Below are 24,983 nucleotides of genomic sequence, written 5' to 3' on the forward strand. Positions count from 1 at the left end.
GTCTGTTTGCAGGATGCCACGTTTGGAAGACGACCAGAGCCAATGAGACTCTTACAGGTGGAGTGGGTATGACGTGGAACGTTCTGATTGGGTATAACTCGTAACTTGGAAAGTTGAAAAGAAGGGCTTCCTGTAAAACTACAGTTAATTTTTAAAATACCTAATTTACCTTTATACAACTATCAATTGCAGAGAATAAAATAAGTTTACATTATGCGAAAAGAGGTCCAAACAAGTAGTAGTAAGGGCAATTTAATAAATTCCGGTCTCCATTACTCAAAAAAGATTTATTTCAAAACGAAGGGGAGGCTTAGGGGAGGTTTTAATGATTGTAGAAATTATAGGAGAAGTTTTTCCTATTTTCTCCTAGAAAGAAGGGTTTCACTTACCTCCCTTTTGTGAATTTGTCAACAAGCCCAACGGTAGAAGGGAAAATTAGAGAAAATTACTTAAGTTAAGCCCCGTATGTTATCATCAACAAATACTTCACACTACAGGAGTTGAACCTACTTCTTTTGTTGAGCCAGTAAATGATGAAAAATGGAGGGATGTAATGCAGAAAGAAATACAAGCACTTGAGAATAATCAGATATGGACCGTAGAGCCTTTGCTATCTGAAAAACGAGCCATAGGATGCAAATGGGTATACGAATCTAATACAACGCTGATGGGACAGTGGAAAGATACAAAGCCCGTCTCATGATCTTTGGGAACAAGCAGGTTGAAAGAATTGATTATAATGAAACTTTTGCCCCAATTGCAAAAATGGTTATTGTCCGTACATTTCTTGTAGTCGCAATAGCTACAAATTGGGATCTTCATCAAATGAACGTACATAATGCATTCTTACACGGTGACCTTCATGAGGAAGTCTACATGCGAATGCCTCCTAGGTTTTGATGAAGGAAGATTTGGCCTGACCTCACAGTTATGCGACACGTGGCAAAAGCAACAACTCAGCACAAAAAGCAAGCCTAAGGCGCGAGCACCAAGGTGAGAAACCAGCGAACAGAACTCCCTACTAGGGGCCCGAACTCCCCCTTGGCCCCAAACCAGAAAGTAATCCGAATTGGCCTGCATGCAATAGTTCGGGACATACTTCGTCGAACTGGCCTGCCTTGTAATAGTTCGGGACATACTTCGCCAAACTGGCCTGCCTTGTAACAGTTCGGGACATACTCCACCGAACTAGTCTACCTTATAACAGTTCGGAACATACTTCGCCGAACTGGCCTGCCTTGTAACAACTCGGGATATACCTCGCCAAACTGTCCTACTGTGCAACAGTTCGGGATACACCTCGCCGAACTGACCTGCCCTATACATACCTCCGAACTCAAGACTTCGCCTCGCTCACCACTCTACCACATCGCCCTCAGGGCACCAAAACCAAATAAACTGTACTATGCCTAATACCAAGGAAGTCCGTATCCAAGGGCGGCGCACCAGACTGATTTGGGATCTAACGCTTGATGGCCACACTCCAAACGACCACCTGCCACCGCCTCCTGACACCGCCATCTCCAGTTAGAGAGACGGTTCCGACAAAAGGCAGTGACGGTTCTGTCCCAGCAGAAAGGACGACGCCCGAATTGACAAATGCAAGGGTAATCATACCCGACCTGACGAGGGCCTCAGAGCGAGTGCGCGAAGTGATTATAAAAAGCCCCCTACCCCCAACAAACAAGGTATGTGAACTTTGCGCTATCTGGTCTACACTTTGCCTTTGAGAGATTACTAACTTGAGCTTCGGAGTTATCTCACCGGGTTCCCCACGGAGTTCTCTCATCTTTCCTGTTTCAGGCTCCCCGTCGCTCCAGCTCAGAGGCGAATTCGTTGACAGCTAAGACCGGCCGGATTGCGCTCCATCAATTGGCGCCGTCTGTGGGAACGCTTCTAAAAGCCTCCCTCTAAATCTCTTTTACCTACCCTTCTTTCAAAAACTCCAACACCCACTCCAACACCAAAATGGCCTCCTCCAACAGTGCCGGACGTGAAACAGAAACAGCCACAGGCGGTGGCACCTCTGAACACTCCCTCGTTGAACATTCCTCTTCCACTCCCCATTGAAACGAACTTCGCGGAACCAACTGCTGTCCCACTAGCAGCCCGCCAAAACCAGTCAAATGATCTAATGCAATGCATGCGGGCAATGCAGGTCCAAATGCAGCAATTCCAGCAGCACCAACTCCAGTAACACCAGGTGTTGCATCACCTCTCCCAACACCATTATCAACAACAAATCCCTCAGCTACCCTTGAACCAGCCACTGCTCCCCCCCGGCACCCTGTTTCAAAGCCGGTCAATGCCTCCCCTCAAGGTGGACGACCTCACCAAGGAGAGGCTTCCTGACCATAGAACCCCCTAATAGTCAGGCTTCATCCCCGGGCCGAAAGCAAAGAAAGATCACGCCCGCCTCGCAGCTCACGGGTGGGTCAGGAACCTCGACCACGAAGTCACCCCGGTGCTCCAGGCCCGAGTTCCCACTCACGGAAAACCGCTTCAGCGCCCTAGCGGCAGGCCAACATTTCGGGCCCATCGAGCTCGCCAACGCGGAGGCCAGCAGCTCCAGCACCAGGCCCACTCAAAGAAGGCGCCGGCAAAGTCGCCAAACTGCTACCCGTGTGCTACCCAAGCTCAGAGGCAAGGAAGAAATGAGCTCGGGTGAGGTAAAAACCGTCCCCATTCTCTCAGTTCCTTCCCCCCTTTCAGCAGAACTTCTGGCAGTCCCCTTGCCTAGAGATTTCAAACTCCCATCTCTGGACAAGTATGATGGGTCCTTTGACCCCAACGACCATGTCGACGCGTTCCAGTCGCAAATGCACCTCGCTAGGGCCAGCGAGTCATGCATGTGCATGGCCTTCACCACCACCTTCAGAGGGGTGGTCCACACCTGGTACCAGAACCTAGCTTCCGAGTCAATAAGAAGTTGGGCCCAGTTCGTGCAGATCTTTACTGTGTACTTTTTTACCAGCAAGAGGTACCCCAAAACCGAGGAAAGTATCTTCAAGGTAATCCAAAGAGAGGGAAAACCCATCCGGAGCTACATCAAGCGGTTCAATGAAGCATGCTTGCAGATCCCTTGGTTAGACCCCGCGATACAGCTCGCCGTAGCCAAAAGAGGGGTGACGCACAAAGAATTCAAATGGCACATGGTGGCCAGCCAGCCCGCAACCGTAGCCGACTTCCTCAAGCTCGCGGACAAGTTTATAAGAACAGAGGAAGAGATCAACCAGAGAGCCGAAGGCGACGTTGAAAAAAGAAAAAGAGTAGGCGAGCCCTCCAACCCCAGTGACAGAAGAAGCCAGAACAGAGAGGCGAAGCCAAGCCAGCCGTCCCGAGCTCCCTTAGCAATTTGGACGGATTACACGCCGTTGAACACAAGGCGGACCGAGATCCTGATGACGATCAAGGACGCCCCCTACATAAAGTGGCCACCTCGCCTAAAGAGCAACCCCAACGAGAGGAACAAAAATTTATATTGTATTTTTCATAAAGATCAGGGTCATAGCAACGAGCAATGTAATAATCTCCGCAACGAAATAGAGGGACTTATCCGTCGCGGGTACTTGAGAAATTTTGTACATTATGACAATAGTAATAAAGCGGGTCGGCAAGGGGAACACAGGAAGGTTGTCCCCGAGCCAAGCAGTAGACCGGTCGAAGCCTTGCAGCGACCTCCCCCATAAGAGAGGTCAGTCCGGGGAACCATCCACGTGATAGTGGGCGGTTCGGTGGTGGCAAGATGCACTTCGGCAGCAGCACGGACATCAGTTCGCGAAACAGCCCGAGAGGAGCAGAACCCTCCCAAGAGGCCAAAGACAAAAGAACCGATCTTTTTTACAAAAGACAACGCACGAGGTGTTCACTACCCCCATGACGACGCGCTCGTCATAAAACTAAGGATCAACAACTTCGAAGTGCAGCGCGTACTGGTGGACTCAGGAAAATCGGCGGACATTCTATTCAAATCAGCGTTCGACCAATTGCAGTTGCAAAAAAGCGACTTGAAACCCGTTCACACTCCTCTCGTAAGCTTCAGCGGAGAGGAAGTCAGGCCCCTGGGGAAAATAACAGTACCTGTGGAAGTCGGCACATGGCCGTGCGCGGTAAGACTCAACCACGATTTCCTGGTGGTCGCGACCCCCTCCCCATACAACGCCATAATAGGATGACCAATTATGCATATTCTTGTGCAATGGTCTCCACCTATTATCTGGCAATGAAGTTCCCCACGGACTTCGGTGTGGGGGTAGCGCGGGGCGACCAACTTGAGTCCCGCAAATGCTATGTTGCCGCCCTAAAGGGAAAAACCAAGGCAGCCGACGACTTCAAACTAGAGCGACCTGTGGAGCAGGGCGAGGAACGAGCTTCGCCCACTGAGGAAACAGTCGCAGTCCCGACCTCGGCTACAAATCCGATGCGAACACTACAGATCGGTGCTTCCGTCAAGGAGCCTTTACGAACTGAACTGGTGAGTTTCTTACTTCAAAATTTAGATATTTTTGCATGGTCCGCAGCATATATGCCCGATATTGACCCCGGCCTTATAACTCACAAACTTAACACTGACCCTGTAGTCAGACCCATTAGACAGAAGAAACACAACTTAGCCCCGGAGCGCTGGAGGGCGGTCGACGAAGAAGGCGAAAAGCTCCTCGCAGCGGATTTCATAAGGGAAGTTCATTAGCCGAGCTGGGTAGCCAACCCAGTGCTGGTGAAAAAAGCAAACGGCAAGTGGCGCATGTGCGTCAACTACACCGACCTGAACCGAGCTTACCCAAAAGACTGCTTCCCCCTGCCCCGAATTGACCGCCTAGTGGACGCGACCTCGGGACATGAGCTGCTAAGCTTCTTGGACGCCTACTCAGGCTACTACCAGGTCAAGATGGACCAGTCCGACGAGGAAAAAACCAGCTTCATAACCGAGTTTGGCTTGTACTGTTACAAGGTCATGCCCTTCAGACTAAAGAATGTTGGTGCGACCTTCCAAAGACTTGTAAATAAACTCTTTCGACCTTTAATTGGCACGAAAATCGAATGTTATGTAGACGACATGGTCGCCAAAACACAGTTCTCCTAGAAATTAATAAAAGACTTGGATTCTGTTTTCCAAATTCTGCGTCAGTATAAAATGAGACTAAACCCAAACAAGTGTGTCTTCAGTGTCACCTCGGGTAAATTTCTAGGGTACATTGTCGATCGGCGCGGTATTGAGGCCAACCCGGATAAAATTAAGGTCATCCTTGATATGAGACCACCTCGGAAAGTAAAAGAAGTTCAAAGGCTAAACGGCCGCATAACCGCTCTAAGTCACTTCATGTCCAAGTCGGCAGACCGTTGCCTACCTTTCTTTAAGGCAACCAAAGGCAAAGGGTTCGAATGGACCCGAGATTGCCAGCTCGCGTTCGACGAGCTAAAGACCTACCTCGCCACAGTGCCAACCTTAACCAGACCCGAGGAGGGTGAGGTCTTAGCACTGTACCTCTCGGCGAGCGACGAGGTGGTCAATTCGGTACTAGTAAAGGAAGTAGATCGGGTCCAGCGGCCCGTCTTTTATGTTAGTAAAATTCTGCAGGGAGCAGAAATGAGGTACCCGCAAATAGAAAAAATAGCCTACGCACTGGTGATATCAGCTTGGAAACTCTACCCGTACTTCCAAGCTCACACCGTCGTCGTCTTAACCGACAAACCCCTACAACAAGTCTTGCTGAAGCCCGAGGTCTCCGGTAGGCTGATGAAGTGGGCCATCGAACTCAACGAGTACGATCTCCGGTACAAACCACGGACCGCAATTAAAGCCCAAGCTTTGACAGATTTTATCGCCGAGTGCACTTTCAGCCTCGAAGTCCCTCAACAAGTTGAGCCCGAGGTCCCCAGTTCGGGCGAACCCGGAGCTCCCAAGCCAATAGAGTCTGAACCCCGTGAAGTAGCAGCCAGTGTGGCATCTCTTCTGGTCAGGCGAAACGCGAACTGGGATGAGGAGCCCTGGATCCTTCACGTAGATGGTTCCTCGAACTAGTAAGGCAGCGGGGCTGGAATAGTCTTATGCTGCCCGGGTGGCACAAAATTGGAATACGCACTACGCTTTGAGTTCGCGGCATCTAACAATGAGGCAGAGTACGAAGCACTGATAGTCGAGCTAAACCTAGCACAAAATGTAAGAGCAAAGCACTTAATCATCTGCAGCGATTCCCAGCTCGTGGACAAGCAAGTTACGGACGAGTACGAAGCACGCGAGCTCTCTATGATCGCGTACTTTGCCAAAATAAGAGAGGCCCTGCTCAACTTCCATTCACACTTCATCAGACAAATCCCGAGGTCAGAGAACACTGAGGCAGATGCTCTGTCACGGTTAGCCAGCACAAGCCACAACAACATGAGAACCGTGTACATAGAGGACTTACCTCGGCCTAGTATTCTCGGTGGGGCAGAGGAGGTCGCACCCGTCCTCGAAGCAGAACCCAGCTGGATCGACCCATTCGCGAGCTTCTTGCTAGACGGAACCCTCCCTGCAGAACGCAATGCAGCCAAGAGGATGCAGCGCCAGGCAGCCAAATACGTCATAATTGACGAACGGTTGTACCGGCGGTCCTACACGCTCCCCTACTTGCGTTGCCTGCAACCTGCCGAAGCCGAGTTTGTACTCCGTGGCACTCATGAAGGCCTATGCGGCGGACACCTGGGGGGCAAAACACTCACCCAAAAAGCACTTCGACAAGGATACTACTGGCCAACGGTGAAGGCAGAAGCGGTCGAGCTCGTCATAAAATGCAACAAGTGTCAAAAGCGCGCCAATATCCACCATCAGTTTGCTTCTGACCTCAAATACCTCACCAGCCCGTGGCCCTTTGCACAATGGGGCATCGACCTCCTGGGGCCATTCCCGCCAGCAACAGGAGGGAGAAAATTCCTAGTTGTGGCAGTGGCTTACTTCACGAAGTGGATAGAAGTCGAACCTTTGGCAACAGTTACGGCAAAAAACATACAAAACTTCTTTTGGAAGAACATAGTATGTCGTTTCGGGTTACTTCGAGTACTAATCTCCAACAACGGCAAGCAGTTCGAGGATATCAAGTTCCAAGGGTGGTGCCAGAACATGGGGATTTGGCAAAACTTCACACCAGTCACGCAACCGCAGGCAAACGGTCAGACAGAAGTAATGAATAGAGCCATCCTGCGCGGACTGAAAGCATGTCTAGATCGAGCTAAGGGATTGTGGGCGGAAGAGCTACCAAGTGTTTTATGGTCTCACCGAACAACAGAAAAAACCGCCACGGGAGAAACCCCCTTCAACCGCACTTACGGCCCTGAAGCAGTGATTCCGACGGAAATCGAAGTACAACATTGCGACTAGAAACATACGATGATCAGACAAACGGAGATGAGTTATGTACGAACCTTGACCTACTGGATGAGGTAAGGGACCTCGCGTACATCCGGACAGTGGCCTACCAGCAACAGGTAGCTCGCTACTACAATGCCAGAGTAAAGCAACGAAGCTTCCAAGTCGGCGACCTGATCCTTCGTAAGATTATGGTGGCCGAACCCAGCGTGGGCAAACTTGGACCAAACTGGGAAGGGCCCTATAAAGTAAAGAGAGCGCTTGGGGGAGCATACGAGCTCGAAACCTTAGAAAGCAAACAAGTACCTCGAGCGTGGAACATTGTGAACTTAAGGCGATACTACCTATAAACCGCCAAGCGAAGTGGACGATATCACTACAAGGGTCTAAGGGCCATGATGTAGAGCCAGCAAGAGGAACCTCGGCATAAGCAAGCATAGAAAAGTCGGGCATATTATCAGCTCGGCAAAAAATCAGTTCCTTACAAAAGCCTTAGCGTCGAAACAGGTTGCGTAACTACAATAACCCGGACAAGAAACAGTGGCATATTATCAGTTCGACAAAGAATCAGTTCGGGAAAAAGAACACTTGGGCAAAAAGATTGTCTATTCTATTGCAAGAAACAGGAGAGTACATTGGCCATCAGAAGGCACTTAAAAAAAAAACTCTTTACATGCCCGGAGCTACTTCTTCACCATCAGAAGGCACTTCAACAACACCCGAAGGCCCTGCCTCTCCTTCAAAATCTGGCTCGCCATCGGCAGCATTGGCCATCTCCTAAGTTATACGCGAAGTGGATATGACACTAACATCGAGGTCGGGGTACGTGTTCCAGATCATCCACCGGCTCAGCTTGTATCCCCTTCTATAAGAATCCACCATCAGGTCGTCAAAACGCGGAGAGGCAATATAGTCTTCAACGGCCTTCTTCTTGGCGTCTTCAATACCTTGGGAAAAAATATGTGTTTTCTCCTGGATGTTCTCTTGAAGATATTCGACTTGATGCTACAGGTCCAACTTCAAGTCCGCCATGTGCTTGACGACTACCCCCATGGCCTCGGCATCCCGCTGAGACATCGCCTGCCTGGCCATCGCAACCCGAGCAGCCTCTTCAGCAGCATAAGCAGCCACCTCAGCAGCTCGGGTATTCGCCTCGGCGGCACGGAAAGCCTCTTCGACTACATGAGCAGCCACCTCAGCAGCTCGCCCCTGTCGCGAGCTCCTCTCCACCTGGGCTGCTAAGGTGTGAATAGAAGAATTCACCTTCCAAAAGAAACAAGTAAGCGACAATAGCAAGAAGGATAGAAAATGAAGGCAGACGAAAATTGACTTACCACCATAGCATGTGTTACGGCATGGCAGGTGACCTGATTCAAAGGAAGATCGGTCCACGCCGCTATCTCCTCAGGGAAAGTAGCCTCCCTACTCTTCTGAAGAGCGTAGCTCGGCGTCAACACGCTCCTGAACTCCCCTTGAGCTCCCGAACTCGAGGCCCCAGCCCGCGTATGAGGTGACCCGGAGTGAGCAGGAGCACTGGAGTATGCAGGAGCACATGTATGAGTGGTCTCAGCGTAAGGCGCCCCGGCAGCTTCATGCATCGTTGGAGTCACTTTGGGCTCCCTAGGCAGATCCTCGGCGTGTGGCCTAGAACTTGAGGCTTCTCATCCGGGGGCAGCTCGGTACGAGTTATCTTAGCGACCCGCTTCCTCCTCTTCATGCCTTGGAATAGGCGCCCCCCACGAGTCTTCTCTGCGTCCATTACACCTGCAAAAAGGAGTTCGACATCAGAAAAAATGAAGGAACAGAGCAAACAAGAAACCTTTGAGCTAGAAACCTACTCGAACTCAGGCCGGCCTCAAAAAGCTTGGCCTCCGTTAAGTACTGATTGCACTTCAAACCTTGTCGTGCTCATTGCCGGAGGCCCTTCACCGTCTCTTTGTCGAGAGTGACACCAGAATTAGGAGCGGCCTCACCCCACCCGGTCTAAAAGGGTCATCCTTGTGCACTTCGTACACCGAAATACTCCCGCTTCCACGCCGGGACCCTATTGGGAAGTTCGTGCAGAAACTTAAAGCCAGGGCGAGGAGACAGGTAATACGCCCATCTTCCCCTAGGAAGAGAACCCGTTTGTTTCTTAAGCATTAAGATGGAGGAGAATATCTCCAAGTCTAAAGGGAAATTCTGCTCGCAAAAAAGGGAGACTGTCCCCACTAGGTTCCAAATAGAGTTCGGATGAAACTGGCCAATGGTAACACCGAAGTGGTTTATGACCTCGACGAGAAGGAGGTGGAAAGGCAGTCACAACCCCGCAGCGAGCTGCTCTCGAAAAATCACGATCTCCTCAGGACCGTGTTCCCAAGGAAAGCTACCCGAAGGAATGAAATATGTATACCCCCCAGGCAGATTGTAAGACATAAGTATAGATTGGAGCCCCTCGGGCGTCATGGTCGAGGGAACAAACCTGTCTAGCATCTGACCTCGGCAAGAGGTAGATGCCAAACTGCCCGAAGCGGCTCGGCCTACGGGTTTATAGTCACCCTCAAGTTCCACCTCAGGATCACTAAGACAGTCAAGGGATACAGCTCGGTTTGTAGAACCTACATCAGTCCTATCTGAAGAGTCGTCTGAGCTATCAAAGCTAGACATCGAGGAAAAGAGGTGGATTGAGGAAGGTACTCACCGGAAGAAAGTTTTGAAGGCTCCGGAGACGGTAACAAGCCAAAAACCTTGAAGGCTAAGTAACCAGCCTAGACACAAGCTGAAAAACTTGGACGCGAGTTCAAGAGGCAAACCGCAGAAGTGACAAATCGACTGGGGTCACCCACTATTTATAGTTACAGTAACCAAGAACCGACAGTGCTGATCAAAGACAATCCGACGGCCCGCATTCGCGCTGACCGCACGTCCCCTGAGATCGAGACATGATTGGCGCACGTCTTTCCAAAAAGAGTGAAACGTCAGCGCACGTCTTTTTGAAACCGACGTCGCGCCGACGCATGTCTTTCTGAAATTGACAGCGTGTCGCACGTCTCCCTGCAACTGACAAAACCACCAGTGCACGTCCCTTCATGAATGGTAGTGGCGCGCTTTTTAAAAAATTGAATGACCCGCTGTCATGTCACAGCGGCGCAAATTTTTGAAATTTAAAATAAACGCACGCTGCCACGTCCGTCAACATTTATGAGCAGTAGGCACGTCTCCCGCCTTCTCGGACACTCCAAAAAACCGATGAACCCTGGCAAAAGCAACTTGCGTAGTCAAGATTCGAAGAACGGGACAAATCCACCTACCACCTCACAAAACTGCCCACACCAGGGCAAGACCCTTGCCGCGAGGAGTGGGGGGCAATTGATGAAGGAAGATTTGGCCCGACCTCACAGTTATGCGACACGTGGCAAAGGCAACAGCTCGGCACAAAAGCAAGCCTAAGGCGCGAGCACCAAGGTGAGAAACCAGTGGACAGAACTCCCTACTAGGGGCCCGAACTCACCCTTGGCCCCAAACTAGAAAGTAATCCGAACTGGCCTGCATGCAACAGTTCGGGACATACTTCGTCGAACTGGCCTGCCTTGTAACAGTTCCGGACATACTTCGCCGAAATGGCCTGCCTTGTAACAGTTCGAGACATACTTCACCGAATTGGCCTGCCTTATAACAGTTTGGGACATACTTCGCCAAACTGGCCTGCCTTGTAACAGCTCGGGATACACCTCGCCGAACTGGCCTGTCGTGCAACAATTCGGGATACACCTCGCCGAACTGACATGCTCTATACATACCTCCGAACTCAAGACTTCGCCTCGCTCACCACTCCACCACATCGCCCTCAGGGCACCAAAACCAAATAAACCGTACTATGCCTGACACCAAGGAAGTCCGTATCCAAGGGCGGCGCACCTGACTGATTTGGGATCTGACGCTTGACGGACGCACTCCAAACGGCCACCTGCCACCGCCTCCTGACACCGCCATCTCCAGTTAAAGAGACGGTTCCGAATTGACAGATGCAAGGGTAATCATACCCGACCTGACGAGGGCCTCGGAGCAAGTGCACGAAGTGATTATAAAAGGCCCCCTACCCCCAACAAACAAGGTATGTGAACTTTGCGCTATCTGGTCTACACTTTGCCTTTGAGAGATAATAACTTGAGTTTCGGAGTTATCTCACCGGGTTCCCCCCAAAGTTCTCTCATCTTTCCCGTTTTAGGCTCCTCGTCGCTCCAGCTCAGAGGCGAATTCGTTGACAACTAAGACCGGTCGGATTGCGCTCCATTAGGTTTCAATCAAATAAACCAGGTATGGTGTGTCGGTTGCGAAAATCTTAGTATGGCTTGAAACAAGCGCCGAGATGTCGGTTTGCTAAATTAACCACAGCCTTGAAGACATGGGTTTCAGCAATCAGGTTTAGATTACTCTCTATTCACCTTTCACCGAGGCAGGGTACATGTGCTTGTCCTCGTGTATGTGGACGACATTATCGTGTCAGGTAATGATCATATGGCAATTCAAGTCTTCAATAAATATTTGAGTGACTGCTTCCATACGAAAGACTTAGGACCATTGAAATATTTTTTGGGCATTGAAGTTGCCCGAAACTCAACAGGAATTTTTCTATCTCAACGAAAGTATGCTCCGGATATTATCGCTAGAGTGGGATTACTTGGTGCAAAACCTGCTCCTTTTCCTATGGAGTTGAATCACAATCTGACCTTGATAGATTGGCCTCTCTTATCTGATTCTAAGCGATACAGGCGCTTGGTGGGCAGGCTTATTTATCTCTCAGCAACTCGTCTTGAGTTGTCTTACTGTGTGCACGTTCTGTCCCGATTCATGCAGCAACTGCAATAAAGACATTGGGAGGCTGCATTGCGAGTGGTGCGCTACTTGAAAGGAAATCCTGGTCAAGGAATTCTTTTGCGTTCAGATTGTGACTTGCAATCATATGTATGGTGTGATTCAGATTGGGCGAGTTGTCCTTTGTCCCGGCGTTCCCTGTCTGGGTGGTTTATTCTACTTGGAAAATCACCAATTTCTTGGAAAACTAAGAAACAACACATTGTGGCTCGTTCTTCAACGAAAGCAAAGTATCGATCTATGGCCACGACCATGTGTGAATTAAAATGGCTGAAGGGATTGTTATTGGCTCTTAGAGTGACGCATTCAAACCCAATGCGATTATATTGTGATAGTCAGGCAGCCTTGCATATTGCAACAAACCCAGTATTTCATGAGCGTACGAAACATATTGAAGTTGATTGTCATTTTGTTCATGATAAGATTCAAAATGGTTGCATTCGTCCTACTTATGTGTCGACTACCGTCCAGCTAGCTGACATCTTTACAAAGGCACTGGGTTGAAGAGAATTTGAGTATTTTCTCCACAAGTTGGGCATTCACAACCTGCATGCTCCAAATTGAAGGGGGTGTTAGGATTGAATTAGGAGTCTCCGGGATTAGGAGACTCCGCTGAGTTAGGATCGATTCGTAGGAGTCTCCATTCTCTTCTAATCCTTATCTTGCATAATCGAGATAAGAAAGATAGGTTTGAGTTTGTTATGTTTTTACATGAATGCACCTGAGGTAGTTCAAACCGTCACAAAGCCAGGCAAAATTATGGGAAAAAGGGCTTTAGATTCATAGGTCTTGTGCTCAATGATCTCATCCTTCCCTTTTCTTGCTTGTAGTGAAGGATGGCCGGGTGTTTCGAGAGTGGGGATGCCTTTCGGAAGTTGTCGGTGTTTCGAATGGCAAGGTCTTTAGTGTAGAGGTTGAGCTCCATTTCAGAACAAACCCAAATCGAGGTGACTGTGATCTTCATCTCATCTCCAAGCACGACCCGAATAGTCGTTCCTTCATAGCAAAAGCTGGTGTTGTTCCTTATCTCACTGAAACCCGCTATTCCTCCTCCATCTTCTTGCATGCTACGACTACTATAGGTCCGATAGGGAAGGGAGATGGTGATGATGTTGAATGTGGGGTCGGCTTGCGTGGTGGAGCAAACAGAGAAGAGGCGTACGATATCAGATCTCAAAATTTGGGCTCCTTACAAATCTGAGAGATACTCTGCCAGTGGAAAGTTCTCTAATGAAAAATTCGTCGGATAATATAGTGATCAGATCCAATTTCAGGACTTTGTTTCTCATATCTCAAAATTTGGGGTAATTTCGTCACTGATTTTTTTCAAATCACATCTCAAACAAAAGGGGTATTTTTAGGGTAAATTAGAGATTTTTGAAAATTATAACAGTGATGTCACATGTGAACCAATTATGACAATGCGTTAATGATAAAGGAGGCTTTAGGTAATTGTCAAAAATAATAAAAGTACTTTTAAGACAATAAGTTAGTTAATTTCCTTAATCTAATCTTATAGGTATTTTAAAAAAATTAGAAATGTGAGTCCCATCTCAAAAGTTCTTACTTAGATCAAAAGAAGTTGCCATGTGGTTTTGGGTCCCATGGTAAATAAATTCCATTATTCCACCAAGCCATTCCCTGACAACCCCCGTGTGTTTGGAAGCATGGATATTTTTTCAATAAACGATTAAATGCTTTTATATAGGTGCCCCTTCAACATTTCTCTTTTCATGCTTTTCTGTGTATATTGAGATAACTTTGATTTCTATACAAGTTTATTCTTTGGAAAAGTGATTTTTTTAAATTCCCCCAACAATTACACATTTTTTCACTGTTATGATTAGTGCCTAATAACGCTTAATTATCATTTTTTTTTATAAGCAACGCTTAATTATCATTATTACCTTTCACCTTTCTCTGGTAATAAGCAACACACGTAGAAGTGGCCGTCGAATCGTCGTGCTCACTGCTCAGGGGCAGGAATAGTAAATTATTGTCCAACAAAGGGTCAAAATAGAATATAGAAGTCTTCTAAGCCGCCTAACTGAGTCTCCGAGTGAGGCCATCTGATTCATTGGAAAAGCGTGGCTCACCTCATTCTTCTCATAAATTAACACACCAGCCCAACTAATCGCTCTGCTTCACTTCACCACCGGTTCTCTCTCTCTCTCTAGAAGCCATCATCAAAAACAAAGAAGAAAGAAGCGAAGAGTTGCAGCAGCGATCCCTCTTCGGAGCTTTTCTCTCTTTTCCTCGCTCTTTTCTTCATTGCTTTGGTCCTGTGAACCGCTGAAAATGACGGGGACTGGAGTGTTTGCGGATATCTTAGATGGTGATGTTTACAAGTACTATTCAGAAGGAGAGTGGAAGACATCTTCTTCTGGAAAATCTGTGTCGATCATCAATCCTACTACCAGAAAAACTCAGTACAAGGTTCAAGGTAATCAATTTAAGCGTTTGATTGCACTTGAGGATCCTTTATGATAATGTCTCGTAAGCCCGAAATGTTAACCTTCTTTGAGTTTTTCGCTCAATTTTGACGATCCGCCACCTTAATAGTTCCAATTTCCAATTTAATGGTTTTAGTTCAGGTTTGGCTTGAAATTTGAAGATCATGATATCCTGGTTTATGTTTCCATTCAAAACTTCAAATTGATATTTTTGTTTCCTGATTTTTCAATTACAAGTGTGATCAGATTCAGAGTGGCTTATTGACCCCTCTAATTGAAAGTTGAAACTATATTAATATTGGAGTTTCTCAAAGAATAATAAGCGGAGTTTATCTGTCTTTTTCCGTTCTTCCGGTATCATAGATATTGCCTTTCTTCAAACACAGTCTTTTTTTTTTTCCTGAGATTTTGAGGGGAGATCGATTTGTCAGCACTTTTCCTAATAATTTCTTGTTCTTCGTTGAACAAGTGTCCGACTGTAACAGTTCAGCCCTGCATTCTTCCGACCAATTCGCTATTTTTATGCAAATTATGAAATTAGGGGAAAAAGATTATACCATGAAAACGCTTCAATGACGAGCGAACCAATCCGAATATTGGCATATGCCCCCAGGTCCATTGGCCCTATTCTGTTCTAACCTCTAAAACAGATTGAGCCGGACAACGACGACTTGATCCGAGTCGACCTCAATAAACCTATACCATCCGAGTTACATCGCCAACAGTGCCGAGTTGAGTTGACTCTTTGCTGACAACTCGTTGTCTTGTCCAAGTTTCTGATTAACCCATGCTGGCCTCCAAACAGCTTGTACACAAGCAGAGGTGAACAAAATCATGGAAGCTGCCAAAACAGCCCAGAAGGTGTGGGCCAAGACTCCTCTCTGGAAGAGAGCAGAGCTACTACACAAGGCCGCTGCAGTCCTCAAGGAGCACAAAGGTCCCATCGCGGAGTGCCTCGTCAAAGAGATCGCGAAACCCGCTAAGGATGCTGTCACTGAGGTAACGAACTTATATCTGAGTTTCTTTGTTATTTGATGGGTGTCAAATTTGCAAATTTTGGAACTCAATTGGTGCTTGAACTTAATCTTACTTGCATTTGTGGTATGGTTGATGAAGGTTGTTAGGTCTGGAGATTTGGTGTCTTACACTGCAGAAGAAGGTGTTAGAATTCTAGGAGAGGGGAAGTTCCTTGTATCCGATAGTTTTCCCGGGAACGAGAGGACCAAATACTGCCTTACTTCTAAGGTAATTTCCCACCCTCGTTTTTTCTTGTTTGCTTGAATAGTGGTTCATTGAGTCTAGAGTATGTTTCTTTTTGATAACAAGTTAAGAAGTATGTTGACTTGTTTGATGGGCAGTCGGGTACAAAAATAATTTGACATTTTATTGGATTGAAGGGGATTGATCCGATTGGATAAATGGTTTGGCTTTAGATTGCGTGGAGGAAAAGCTCTCTAGCAGATGAGCGGGTATGGATAAACCGTTTGTCTTTATCCGGAAATGACTATGTATCGTTATTTCAATTTTGTCGGGAAACCAACTTCTGGTGCAGAGGGTTTAAGTGTTCAACCCATGGTTTTTAAAACCGGATCGGACCGTAAAAACCAGGAACCGGTCATCGGTTCTGTCTTTCCCCAAAACCATTGATTTTGGTCAGCAAACCACTGAACAGGCCGGTTAACTGTTCGAACAGCTTTGACCATTTTTCAATTTTTTATTTTTTTGTCAGAATGGGTCGAACGGTCAGACTGTTTGAACCGGTAACCGAACCCCTGACCGGTTCGGTTTTAAAAACCATGGTTCAACCATCCGTACAACCCTACCTTCAGGAGCCAGGGATCATGAATGCGTCCAAAAAAAAGTATCGTCTCTAGTTGATAACTAATGCTAGCCACTAGTATGGGTACAAGTCGGGCCAGGTTAGGTCGTGTAACCCAACCTGAGCTATGAACCCTGACCCAATCCGAAAGTTTTCAGGTTGGCAAGTTTGCCCAACTTCTCTGAATTCTTTTGTCAAATGTTCTTATGTACTATATTCAAGGATTGAGGTCAATTCAGTTTTAGCATGATGAAGCTGAGTCATAGTTATCATGTTTCTCGAATACATACATCCATACATATATACAAACATGTGTGCAAGTAATTATTAACCATATATAATATATGGCATTTGGACTTAACTATTATGAAGCTGAGTCAGATTTTGATCGGATTGAGTTGCAAAGGCCTTAACCCTAACCCAACCCAAAGTTAAAGTTGGGTTTATACTTTTCAACCCTAGCCCAAACTTGAGCCTGACCCGACCTGGGTTGGGTTCGGGCTAACCCAGCCCAAGTTGCAGAGTAGCCACTAGGGATATGAATATAGATCTAATGCATAAGGTGTGTGAGGATGACTGAGAAGCTGAAAGATGTGATGCGCCTTGTTAAAAATTTAAAATTTGCAAATAGCCAAACAAGTGTGGTCATTATTTGATAACTATTGCTCTAATAAAGATGCATCAACTGTAAATTGCTGGTAAAGGCTCATAAGGCATCATAATAAGGAGGCAAACCTTGAGAAAGCAGCCTCCCTGGGCAATAAGGGACAAAGAACAACCATTTTTTCAATGATATGCCCCGTCAGAGGTCAAGATAAGTCAGCTGATGCCATGGATGTTGGGTACCTGGAACCTGACCCAAGTTGCACCCTAGGGCTGGGTTTCATGTTTGAGCAGGATTTTTTAAGATGGTTGGAATGCATGGAATGGTATGCGCACTTTTGGACAACTTGGTGTCTCCATTGGGTCTCCTAGTGTCTAGGTTTAATTTTAGCTAGAAAGCTAAGCCCAATGCAGCAGGACAATAGAATATTCATCTGACCTTCTGGACTTGAAAAAAAATTAATAAAAAATAAAGACCTTCTGGACTTCATGCCAAACTATCCAATAAACAAGTGCACTAACTCTGAAGGAAAAATGAACAAGAAAGTTGGTAAAATTATTTTAAGAGGATGTTTTGAAATTGAAACCAGAAAGGATTTGGCAGTTTGGTTCGGTTGATGGCATAACTGGTCCCTAACTTGTTTGTCTGATCTGACATTGATATTCATTAAAAAAAAAAAATCAGTTTGGACTGGTGAACCAAGATGATTAAATCAATATTTTAAATTAAACCAGAGGTCAAATTATCAGGTAGGTTGTTTCATTATTTTCGTGGTTTCACTGCCAATTTATCTGGTGGTGACCATTGAACCGTCCCAGAACTGTTGATCAGAGACTCAGCCAGTTCCTAATTTTAACAGTGCATCCAGTTTTCAAACTGTTGGTCAATCTACCAGAGTACCAGTCCAATGGATGACTATTGAACCATCCCAGAACTGTTGATCCCATCCAATTTCCAGTTTTACCAGTTCATCCTGTTTTAACTATTGGTCTGAACTGCTAAGCTAAACCTAATCAGATGGTTCTTTTTCAAACTTCCATTTCTTCATATAAACCTACAGGGTGAATCTTCCAGTCCAATAGGTTAGACCGACCAATCATGGATATGCCCACACAAGTGCTAGTTTTGGAACTTTGTTTAAGGTAAAATAACAATTTCACACAAGTCAATTGTGATTACTGATGGGGGAAAAAAGAAAAAGAGAAAAAAGATACACTCACAGAGATATTGCAAATAGATCCTGTCATGCGCATTAAAGTTTAAATGGTTCATACGTGAAAGTTTTATCTGTAGATTTTTTTATTGCATGAAAAAGGTTGGGTTCTGCCGTTTTGGATAAATTGCATATCATCTTTTCTGTAAATTGTACCTAGATGAACCTTTTTTTCTTTTCTTCTTTTTTTTTCCTTTTATCTGCCTTTACTTGTGTGTGTTTCTGATCTTTCTTAGAACTTGGAATGTACCTAAGTCCTCTCATGAAGTAAATATGATTTTTATTTTTCTGGAAGATTTCCAAACCTTACTATTTTATGTATACATAATTTTAGTAAGATTTAGACTCTTACATTCTATGAATTTCTATCCAACCAGAACTTTAAAAGCAAGATGTAGTGAAACTAAAAAATCAAGTTCATAGTCATCTTTGTTGATTTCCTCTCCATTATTTCAGAATAGGTTAATGACTTTGACTGTGCATTTAACTGCAGATTCCACTTGGGGTCATATTAGCAATTCCGCCTTTCAACTATCCTGTTAACTTAGCAGTCTCAAAAATTGCTCCTGCACTGATTGCTGGTAACTCCCTGGTGCTCAAACCTCCAACTCAGGTATTCTACCCTGAAACTTCATTTATGCTCTAATCTGTGAGAGGGGCCGGTCTACCCCATGAACCACTCACCAACCCGAAACAACCCCTGTATGGGTGTATCGGGAAGGCTCTGATATGATACATATCGGCCGATACATGACGATATTTTGAACCTTGGTCTGGGTAGTAAATATGCAATATGCACATTTCCAATAAGCTGACTTCTTCTGCGTTCTTCACAGGGTGCTGTTGCTGCTCTCCATATGATTCATTGTTTTCACTTGGCTGGTTTTCCCAAAGGCCTTATCAGCTGTGTTACTGGAAAGGGCTCTGAGATTGGAGACTTCCTCACAATGCATCCTAGCGTGAATTGTATAAGGTTATCTTTACTTACCTCCAGGCCTTCAATGCTTCATAAGGTTGTGTTTACATTTGTGCAATAAATGTTCACTTTCTCCTACCCCATGAGCATCTTTCATTTGTTCAGTTTCACTGGTGGAGACACTGGAATAGCAATCTCAAAGAAGGCAGGCATGATCCCTCTTCAAATGGAACTGGGAGGAAAAGATGCTTGCATCGTTCTTGAAGATGCTGATTTGGATTTAGTTGCAGTAAACATCATAAAAGGAGGATTCTCTTACAGGTTAGGGATTTAGGGAAATCTCTAAACTTGCTACTGAACTATTTGGCTCTTAACTCTTATAAATACATCTGACAAACATGTCCTGATTGCTGTGTTTTCATCTATAACAGTGGTCAAAGATGTACAGCTGTTAAGGTTGCCTTGGTGATTGAGTCTGTAGCTGATGCTCTTGTTGAAAAAGTTAAGGCCAAAGTAGCAAAGTTGACTGTTGGACCACCAGAGGATGATTGTGATATCACACCAGTTGTGACAGAATCATCGGCGAACTTCATTGAAGGATTGGTGATGGATGCCAAACAGAAAGGAGCAACATTTTGCCAAGAGTACAGGAGAGAAGGAAACCTGATCTGGCCTCTCTTGTTAGATCATGTTCGACCTGATATGAGGATTGCATGGGAGGAACCATTTGGACCTGTTTTGCCAGTCATAAGGATAAACTCTGTTGAAGAAGGAATTCACCATTGCAATGCTAGCAATTTTGGCCTGCAGGTAAATATTCCATCTTCCTATCCTACCTTTTTTTCAGTATAATTCCCTGTCTTCCTATGAAACATTGAAGATTCTACAGCAAGGTGTTTTCTCCTAACCTGTCATCATTCTATTGAGAACATATGATATTTCCAACCCCAAGTTTGTTTTATTGTAATCTCCCTGGACCTAGCTATCAATTAGAAACTAAGATAGCTCCTCAATCCAGGAGTTCCAGAACAATCCAATGAGTGGTTGCCTTGGATTTCTGTAGTCCAATAATCACTGGCCTAAAATCAATAACTTAGTGGTTTGATAATTCATTTAAATTGGTATTGGGCTAACAATTAGAACTATACTGTAATCTGGTTTCCAAAACAATAATCGGAACTTCACTTTTGGTTTCAATTAATAGTGAGTTGTGTTAGTAGATAGGTTGGCAAATTAATATAACGAATATTCAATTCAAATCAGCTTTAATCCGAATCTGACAAACATGGGATTCAATCCCAGGACTCCGCTACAACCAGCAGAAGATTACCAGCCAGACAGTAGGCAACTTCAAGATCACTAATTGCAAATTTCTTTGTCTATTACATTGTTGCTCTTCTCAATTAGTGCTTGTCATCCATGTTGATAGTAAACAATGATTAGTTAACTGAATTGTTCATGCTAAAATTAATGCTTCTCTTATGCATGAATAAAAACATAGGGCTGCGTCTTCACAAGGGATATAAACAAAGCAATCTTGATTAGTGATGCAATGGAGACGGGGACAGTTCAAATCAATTCGGCACCAGCTCGGGGCCCAGATCATTTTCCTTTCCAGGTGCATTGACTCTCCAAAGTTCAAAATAACATGACACTGGAATCTTAGAATCACTGGATTGTTGTCATTTATTGCAGGGCCTGAGAGACAGTGGAATCGGATCACAAGGAGTGACGAACAGTATTAACCTGATGACCAAGGTTAAGAGCACTGTGATAAACCTACCAACCCCTTCATACACCATGGGTTAATTTGTTTACTGGGAAATTACCACTTTTGTTTTAGTCAATTACTATCAGCTGTTTGATTGTAGATTTAAATGATGAGAATAATGGGATTCACTTGACTCTCTGGTTAAGTGAAGAGAGATGATCACCTAAACAAATGAAACGGTTTACCTACTTCATCCTCTCAGTCCAAGCCTTCTTTTTGGAAGCTTGAGCAGTCCAAGATGTATCTGCAACTTATACTACCACACTAGGAGAATATACAAATAGTGATGAATAATAGTTATTTTTAAGTGATTTGTGGTCTTTATTATTTGATTTACCAATTTTTTCTAATAACACTTGGCCAGATCACTTCTAGAAGTAGCCCGCTCTGAGCCAAATGGAGCTGCAAGGCCCAATATTATGTACCATACAATTTAAGGTAAATGACTGTATAATCGAAACGAGGGAAATTTATGGTTTCCCGGTAAGGGTGTTCATGGTCCAGTTTTGTTCACTTTGGAGACTTTGGACCAAGTGGTTTAAAGGATATTCGAACCAAATCAAACCATTTTAGTATAGAAACCAAATCAGATCAAACCATTCTATTACACTTTATTCCAGTTTTTATAATATGACCTGGGCCATTCTACTGGACTTAACTCAATTAGAAAGCCAAATAACATGTACACCCAGGTAAATAACAAATATAATTCAAATATCACATTGAAAAATAAACAAGTACCACAGTTAAAAATTTGAGACAAACGACAATGTATGAAATGTTAAATGAATATATACATACAGACATCGTTGGGAGAATGACCGTTCAGCCCAGGGTCAGATTTCATAGGCCTAAAGTACAGTTGAGGTAGGTGCCAACTTGGAATTGATGTTAATTCATGGGCAGATATGGGTGCATAGGGTGTGGGTTTTTGACCTTTTGAATGTTTATAGGGTTGCAGTACAATTCAAAATTCTACATTAGCCCTATCTGTACTTTTCCATTAAAAATATGTATTATACATGCACGCACACTAATAACATTATTAATAATTTGGTTTAATTCAATTTACAATTTGGTCTGGTTTCTGAAATTTAGAAAACTAAGCCAAACTAAAATTACGCTCTGAGAAATTGTTAGATCAAACAAAATTGTTTTAAGGCTAAACTAGACCAAACTGCCAATTTCAGTGCAATTTGGCAATTTGAATTAGGCTATAAATGGGCTGGTTCTACCCGATTACCCAAACTAACTGACGGTTTTGGTTCAATGATTTTGTCTTCAATAGGGGTGGCAACAAGCCAAGCTTTTCACAAGCTGCTCGAGCTCGGCTCATGAAAGGATCGGCTCAGATCGGTTTCAACCGAGCTCGAGCCTACTAGAGCTTAGCTTGTGAGGCTCACGAGCCGGCTTGAATATATATATATGATCGGCTCAGATCGATTTCAACCGAGCTCGAGCCTACTAGAGCTTAGCTTGTGAGGCTCACGAGCCGACTTGAATATATATATAAATTAATATATAAAATAAAATATTATAATTCTTAATTTTTAAATATCAAATAAGAAATATTTTTATTTTTATAAAAAAAAATCTCGAAATCGAGCTCGAGCTTATGAATTTTTAACTCGAGCCAAGTCTGAGCTCAAGGTTCTGGTTCGAACTGAGCTCAAGCTCAAGCCTAGTACTATTCGACTCGGCTCGGCTCGAATCCACCCTTAGTCCTCAATAATAGTTGGGTCGGTTTTAATTCTTAATTTTCTTATAATTTTTATCATATTTTATGTTTGAAATGATAAGTTTGATAGATAATGTAGTTAAAATTTTTAATTTATTAACAGTAAATAATACAGTATTTTACTATCATATTATTAAGGTTATATACTCAGAACTAACAAGTGACAGTACTTTTCGGGTCAACCTTTAGGCTCCAACCCACTATTTTATATTAAAAAGAAACTGTTGACTCAGGTGGTTTACCCAGAGGGGAAAATGGTTCAAATTTCGGATCAGGTTTCATGATTTCATCTGTTGCAATTGGTTTCTTAAATTCTTGGGCCGTTAGGCATCCATCAATGAGTGGATTTGAGGCCCAGATTGAAGTATTCTGCTTTAAATAGTCGTCCTATTAAAAGTTTAAAACTCCACAAAAGGAGTTGATCCAATGTCTATACCCTGGATCTAGATCCAGACAAGGGCTTTATGTGCTATCTGCCCAGAAAAACCAAAATCGACTGACTGAATAAAAAAAAAAATTATATCATGTGGCGAAGATTCCATTTATTTACAACAGAGCCTAAAAAAAGCCAATTTTGGGGTATAGAAAACAAAAGCACCCTGCAAAAGCTGTTTCCCCTGTTTGAGCTCCACTTTGACCATGCCTATAAATTGTCATTTAATGCATTCATGGAAGGACGTTTCCTTCATTGTCAACCAAACAAGAAGAAAAAAACCTTTTCCTATTGAATTCAAGCCACTTGGCAATGATTATTTCAAACAAGAAACAGGTGTCACTCTCCCATATGAGCAGGGTGGGCCCTAAAATCGATCCCTTTGAAGTATTGGAGCTTGTCCATGTAAGACTAGTGGATCTCCCAACCACATAATTGCACGCTTTGAGTGAGATGGGTATGGGCCGGGCCGGGCCGCGCCGTATGGCCAAGCATGTGAAGATAGCCAAACTGTTATTCCTTTATTTTTATTTCTTCATTATTATAAGCAATCAAAAGCGTTTGAGGATTGCAATGGAAAGAGGGTGGGGAATAATGGCACCATGGAAAGAAAATTCTGCTACCTATTAGTGCCCGTTTGGGAGGGCTTTGAAGAAGTTATCAAAATTAGCTTCATCAAAAAATTAAGTTTATTTGTCAGTTTTAGGGTTTTCATCAAATACAACTTGCTAATTTTCCATGCAGGGTCTATATCTTGCAATGCCGCGGCTGCGGGACAGTAAGAATTAGCTGAACATTTGGCTGTTCAGTGGACTGATGCCTGATGAAACTTGCATCTTTTACCGTGGGGCCTATGAATTTATTATTAGGGTGAATTATTATATTAATTTCACAGCTTGTTGAATAATCATTGCATTTAACGAATCCCAATTCACTGTAAGAATGCCCTCTTAATTGGACAATATATCACCCAAACAAGCCATTACTTTATTTCTCTCTCAATTTTAAAATAAATCAGACTGACGGTTGTTGCATGTAATTAAAGCAACAAAATAAATAAATAAATCATTTCTTAGAAAATGATGTTCAATAACAAAATGGACCATTTTCCTGAATTTCTGTATGTTTGGTTCAATCCGCGAAACAAGAGGAACAGCGTTCTTTTCAGAAAGTGACTTGAAGGCATGTCATTTTCCCACATCTCCCGTTGAGGATTTTTTTGGGGGGGGGGCGAGGGGGGTAAAATGGAATTTTTTTCCCATGGCCATTTTCCATGCAACCAGATAAAATAGCAATATTCGGAAAATCATTTGTTTTTCTTCATTTTACATTAACAAATTGATGGTGGCTAGTTGGTAGGTTCTTTGATTCATTGGAGTAGAAACCTGGGATCAAACATTGCTGACATCAGGGTTGGGGGCCGGATTTAAGGGAGCGGGATGTGCTACCCCCCCCCCCACCATGTATTGGGAACATCTCCTGATGATAGTATTAGAGATGATGATGTCATCACTAGAGATGTTCTCAATATACGGCGGAAATGTGATGTGGGACGTTGTGGGGCGCAGATCTGAACTCCCCCCCCCCTTCTTTGATTGTGCCATCTTATAACTTTTTTTCCCATCCTTATATTTGGCCTCAAGTTTTCCTTAAAAATGAGATCCCTATATATATATTTTTTTTCAAGTTCTTTTTCATCCTAAGAAAAAGTAGTTTTCTCATTTTTCAAGTTAAGACAAACATGCAGAAAATAGAAAATTGGTCCATTTTCTTATTAGATACTATTTTCCAATATAATAATTCGATTTCTTATGCTTTATATACAATAAGGTTCAAA

General features: G+C 44.3%; 1 protein-coding gene across 1 annotated transcript; it reads left to right on the forward strand.

Moving 5' to 3' along the window:
- Window positions 1–14,240: 14,240 nt before the first annotated feature.
- Window positions 14,241–21,286, forward strand: LOC148869661 (NADP-dependent glyceraldehyde-3-phosphate dehydrogenase-like). Its single transcript, XM_088969191.1, has 9 exons — window positions 14,241–14,642; window positions 15,458–15,651; window positions 15,769–15,897; window positions 18,782–18,901; window positions 19,125–19,261; window positions 19,370–19,525; window positions 19,636–20,014; window positions 20,706–20,822; window positions 20,900–21,286. Exons 1-9 carry the CDS (start codon window positions 14,498–14,500, stop codon window positions 21,011–21,013), a joined length of 1,491 nt encoding a protein of 496 aa, XP_088825317.1. The 5' UTR covers window positions 14,241–14,497; the 3' UTR covers window positions 21,014–21,286.
- Window positions 21,287–24,983: the final 3,697 nt, after the last annotated feature.

Source organism: Nelumbo lutea, chromosome 2, assembly GCF_056320005.1.
Source record: "Nelumbo lutea isolate HS-2025 chromosome 2, American lotus-T2T, whole genome shotgun sequence".
In the NCBI taxonomy this organism is placed as follows: domain Eukaryota; kingdom Viridiplantae; phylum Streptophyta; class Magnoliopsida; order Proteales; family Nelumbonaceae; genus Nelumbo; species Nelumbo lutea.

Bases quoted from the DNA above. Each gene is read 5' to 3' on its own strand.
- LOC148869661 (XM_088969191.1), top strand. From the start codon at position 14,498: ATGACGGGGACTGGAGTGTTTGCGGATATCTTAGATGGTGATGTTTAC. The intron at 15,652-15,768 runs GTAACGAACTTA...TGGTTGATGAAG, and splicing joins CTAAGGATGCTGTCACTGAG to GTTGTTAGGTCTGGAGATTT. The intron at 15,898-18,781 runs GTAATTTCCCAC...ATTTAACTGCAG, and splicing joins AATACTGCCTTACTTCTAAG to ATTCCACTTGGGGTCATATT.